This window comes from Larimichthys crocea, chromosome XIV, assembly GCF_000972845.2.
Source record: "Larimichthys crocea isolate SSNF chromosome XIV, L_crocea_2.0, whole genome shotgun sequence".
NCBI lineage: Eukaryota > Metazoa > Chordata > Actinopteri > Sciaenidae > Larimichthys > Larimichthys crocea.
The window spans coordinates 5716251-5721662 of NC_040024.1; the positions used below are offsets into that span (position 1 = coordinate 5716251).

Consider the following 5412-nt stretch of genomic DNA (forward strand, 5'->3'; position numbering starts at 1 on the left):
CAAGGTCATTAACATGGGCTAATATTAGCCTTATATTGAAGAAAGGAAAGGCTGACGACGAATGTGCGTCTTATAGGCCTATAAGTTTGGTAAATACAGATCTTAAGTTGTTGTCTAAGACCCTTGCTCTGCGTCTGGAAACAGTCTTGCCTTGTATTAATAACAATGATAAAACAGTATTTATAACTGGCAGGAATTCATGTAGTAATATGAGGAGGCTTCTCAATGTTATCCAGCTGTCCCAATCTAAGAAACTTGACTGTATAGTTGTTAGTCTGGACGTAGAGAAGGCTTTTGATCGGGTCGAATGGCCATATCTTTTTTCTACTTTGGAAACACTGGGCCTAGGTGAAGCATTCCTTAGCTGGGTGAAATTATTATATGACAACCCATTGTCAGCTGTATTAACCAATGGCAAGAGATCGGCAAGATGTCCCCATTACTATTCGCAATTGCTATTGAGCCCCTGGCAGAGGCTATCAGGCGAGCCCCCTCTATTTCAGGTATTTCAGTTGGTGAAAAAACTCACAAAATATCTTTGTATGCTGACGATGTTCTCTTGTTTCTTACAAAGCCAGAAGTTTCAATACCAGCAGTGCTAGACTTGAGTGGTTGCTTCAGTCAATTTTCAGGTTACAAAATTAATTTTTCAAAATCAGAAGCACTTCCTTTAGGTGGTCTCTGCCGCACAAATATATCACCCCCTCTATCTTGCCCATTCAGATGGACACCACAGGGCTTTACATATCTAGGTATTGCAGTAACTCCATTCCTTCACCAATTATACGCGGCCAATTTTACACCTTTACTTAAACGTATATATGAGGACCTTGAAAGGTGGACTTCCTTATCACTATCCATGTTAGGCAGGATTTCATTACTTAAAATGAATATTTTGCCTAAACTTCTGTATATATTTCAGATGCTCCCAGTCTTCCTCCCTAAAAAAGTGATTTAAGAAATGAACGGTCAATTTAGCGCAAAAAGACCCCGTATGAGCTTAGCCAGACTTATGAAGCCTAAAGAAAAAGGCAGCCTATCAGTTCCTGACATCAGGCTGTACAAGCTGGCCTCACAGTTGTGATACATTGCTGACTCGATCAAAAATGATAATGAATCTATATGGCTGGACCTAGAGTCCTCACAGGTTGGCTATCCTTTATGTGCTCTCCTGTTTGCATCCGATCAAAAGAAGATTAAAAATCCTGTTGGTGACAACATGATTATAAATACAACTATCAAAGCCTGGAAAGATATAAGGAAATTGGAAGGTCTCGAAGGACAGTTATCCTCCCTTTCATCAGTATGGGGTACCATAGTCCTGGCACCAAAGATAAGGGCTTTGAGCTATGGAGAAGTAAAGGCATCTTTACTATCGGGCACCTATATGAAAAGAATACAATGCTATCATTCAGTCAAGTGTGTGAAAAGTACAACCTTTCACAAAATGAGTTTTTTAAGTTTCTTCAGATACAGAGTTTTTTAAACAGTCAAAAAAACGCAGGGATCTGTTACCAACTCTCCTCTTTGGAAAAGATAATTACTGCTGGCAAGAAAAAAGGTATTCTGGGTCTTGGATATCAGGCACTTATCAAATACGACAAAGGTAAACCTGCTTTCAAGAGCGGGGATTGGACTGATGATCTAAATATGGATGCTGACGAGGTGGTATGGGAATGGGTTTGGGATTCAGCAAACAACATCTCGGTCTGTAATAGGACAAGAGAAACCCAATTCAGACTTCTTCACCGTTTAAGTGTAATGTCGAGGTAGGGAGTTTCATTCATTGTATCTGGACATGTAGATATATTGGCAAATACTGGCAAGATGTAGAACATCGACTACATTTAATTTTGGACATTAAACCTAAAAAAGACCCGGTGTGTCTACTGTTTGGACTGGCAGACACACAGCTGAAAAGTGCACATTCCAAAAGACTCTTCTCTATTCTCACTTTTTGTGCAAGGAAGAATATATTGCTGAAGTGGATAGACTGTAAATCCCCCACAATAGCTGGGTGGCATAAGGATCATTTTTGATATGTTGCCCATAACATACAGGTCCAGATATATGACTGAGGTTTTCTATGGAATCTGGTCCCCATTCCTGACTTATGTTGGTACAAGACTAGCTGCCATCGTGTTTAAAGGCCTGGTGGACCATAAGTGAGAAAATCACAGTATGGCTCAACACATAGTGGGCTTCCTGAGTTACTGTGTACCTGATGTCAATGATGTTGCTGTGGTGGATTGTAAAAACTGGATGCTGTCCTTGGGGGGGATTTCCCCCACTTTCATTCTTGTATACCATGCATGATTCTCTTGTTTATGAATGATATGGCCCCATCCCCTTGTTATGGTTGTTTTTGTCTAAGACAGCACTGTTTGTCTGTTTTTGTGACTGTCTATGTTGGCTTGTGTTTATGTAAAAAGTAAATAAAAATATTTTTCCAAAAAAAAAAAATGTATGTTGGTAACTTTGTGCCTTCACCTCAAGTGGCTAAAAGGAAATACACAAAGGATTAGCCACAAAGTTAGTGTGTGTGTGTGTGTGTGTGTGTGTGTGTGTGTGTGTGTGTATCCTCAGTGAAGTGTATCAGTCTCTGCAGTAGCTTCCAGCTGCAGCAGTCAGTTCAGTTTCTGTTCAGTCTGACTGAGGGAGGTTTTTGTACAACGCTTTTTCACTGTGTGAACACATGCTGACTGTTGATGGCATGATAACTCTGACAGTAGTAAACTGCTGCATCTTCAGTCTGAACTCCACTGATGGTCAGAGTGAAGTCAGAGTTTGATCCACTGCCTGTAAAACGAGCTGGAATCCCTGATGGTCGAGTGCTAGCATAGTAAATGAGCTGTTTAGGAGATTCTCCATCTCTCTGTTGGTACCAGGCTAAATAGTGCTTTTGGTTATAAACATGAACATTCTGACTGGTCCTACAGTTGATGGTGACGGAGCCTCCCACAGCAGAGCTCACTGCTCCAGGCTGAGTCACTGTGACCTGGCCTCTGGACTCTGAGGATACAGACACAAAAACATAAAGCAGCGTCATGGTTTTGTGGGCTTCATTTCAGAGGGACGGATGTTCATAGAGGAGAGGAGTTTGATTCTCTGGACTTTACCTGTGAAGTAGCAGCAGAGGAGAGTCCAGATGAGGACGGAGATCAAAGTCATGTTTTTGATGAGGAGGATTTCTGTGGCTTCTGTTGTCATGAAGGACAGCTGTCAGTCATCCAGTGTTCAACTCTCAGGACTATAAACTCTCCCAGAGCACTGGAGCATGGTGCTGCTGATGCAAAGTGGCTCTCTATGGAAATGCTCTGACTGACTTTTTATCTTTAGCACTGAAACCTGATGTGATGGTTAACCACTGTTTCTTACACTCAGTACGATGTTCATTTTGTAAATGATGGTCACATTTAGAGTCAAATAAGCGATAAATCATGGTTTGCTTGACGGTGTGGCTACCTTGTTATTGACAAGTTATTGTCAGTGAGTCTGTCCAGCTTGACACACTAAGCTTATAAAAACTCATCAAACTGTGAAACTAGGCAGTGCTGATCAAATATCAATCCAGATTCTGTTCCTGTATTGACTATTTCTCTCCTCAAATGTTTTCACAAACAGATTTTAGTGATTATTCTGCTTGAATACATGAATATCTATGATCAGGTAGGACGGAAAATGCAGGGAACAATGAGTTCAAAAAACCAAGGACATCCAAACTCAGAGACTTACAGAAAGCAGGTCGACACTCTAGTATCTTGTTCACCTCTGGCTCCAAAAAGACAAAAGCTGATGACCATGATGCCAGAACTTGAGGCTTCAAGATGGATGTATGCAAATAATGAGGTTTCCGATAGGTTTACATCTGGGCTTCAGGTACTGAAGGCCGAGCTGGATTATCAATATAAGGCATTGGGTGACACCATTTTTTTTTAATTAGTGGAAGAGATGCAAACAAGTAGAAAGTGAAATGTAGGGACTTTGAGGATTTAATGAACAACTCTGGATGCACAAAGTCAAGAAAGAAGTTATTCTGCTAAAGGTAAGGCTTATTTACCCTGATTACTGGACAAAAACATGACCCTGTGATGGATTCGATATTTGTGGAATGTTTAATCTTTCAACTGGTTGTTCAGTCAGTGATCTTTGTGAAGTCTGTGGGTGTCATGGTCACTCCATTTTCAGAAACAGAAATCAACAACTAAGAAACAAAAGCTGAGTTGATTTTCATTTAAAAATATCAAAAGTCAACCAAGGGTACCACATTGTGTTAATCTGAGCCTGAACAAACTAAAGCACTGATTGAAAGTTACGATGAAAAGTTGAGTTTTTGGTTTAGATTCAGAGTGACATCAACAGGTAGATTATTCCAGAGAAAAGGGGTATAATAAGGAAAGGCCGTGCAGAAAGGTGATAATGAAGAGCTCCATGGTGTCCTCAACACCTTTTCCTGCCTGCTGGGAAAATTGTAGGGGATCATAGTTTCAATCAATAAATGTGGCCACAAGACATGTGAGGGAAGTTTATATCCAACTACTGGCTTGGTGTGCATGTGTGACACTTAGAAGCACTAGTGGCATATCGTCTGAGATGCCACCGAAGAATCCTCAGGATCAGTTGGGAGGATTGACTCACCAACACCAGTCGTCGAACTACATCAATAGTCTGCATGTGAACACACAGTGAAAAAGCGTTGTGCAAAAACCTCCCTCAGTCAGACTGAACAGAAACTGAACTGACTGCTGAGGCTGGAAGCTACTGCAGAGACTGATACACTTCACTGAGGACACACACACACACTAACTTTGTGGCTAATCCTTTGTGTATTTCCTTTTAGCCAGTTGAGGTGAAGGCCAGAGTTACCAACATACTTTTTTTTTTTTTTTTTATATTTTTATTTACTTTTTACATAAACACAAGCCAACATAGACAGTCACAAAAACAGACAAACAGTGCTGTCTTAGACAAAAACAACCATAACGGGGATGGGGCCATATCATTCATAAACAGAGAACATCGCCAGCATACAAAGATATTTTTAAATTTTTTCACCAACTGAAATACCTGAAATAGAGGGGGCTCGCCTGATGCCTCTGCGAATAGTATGGGGACAGAGGGCATCCCTGTCTGTACCCCGATTCAGGCCGGAAAATAGGTGATCTCTTGCCATTGGTTAATACAGCTGACAATGGTTGTCATATATAATTTCACCCAGCTAAGGAATGCTTCACCTAGGCCCAGTGTTTCCAAAGTAGAAAAAGTATCATGGCCATTCGACCCGATCAAAAGCCTTCTCTGCGGTCCAACTAACAACTCATACAGTCAAGTTTCTTAGATTGGGACAGCTGATACATTGAGAAGCCTCCTCATATTACTACATGATTCTCTGCCAGTTAAATCCTGTTTTAT

At 40.9% G+C, this 5412-nt stretch overlaps 1 gene segment (V, D, J or C); it reads right to left on the minus strand.

Annotated features, from left to right (window-relative positions):
• Positions 1-2664: 2664 nt before the first annotated feature.
• LOC113747636 (Ig kappa chain V region 3381-like) lies at positions 2665-3342 on the minus strand. The segment is given in 2 exon segments: positions 2665-3012; positions 3120-3342. Coding segments are annotated over 2 exon segments (423 nt in total).
• Positions 3343-5412: the final 2070 nt, after the last annotated feature.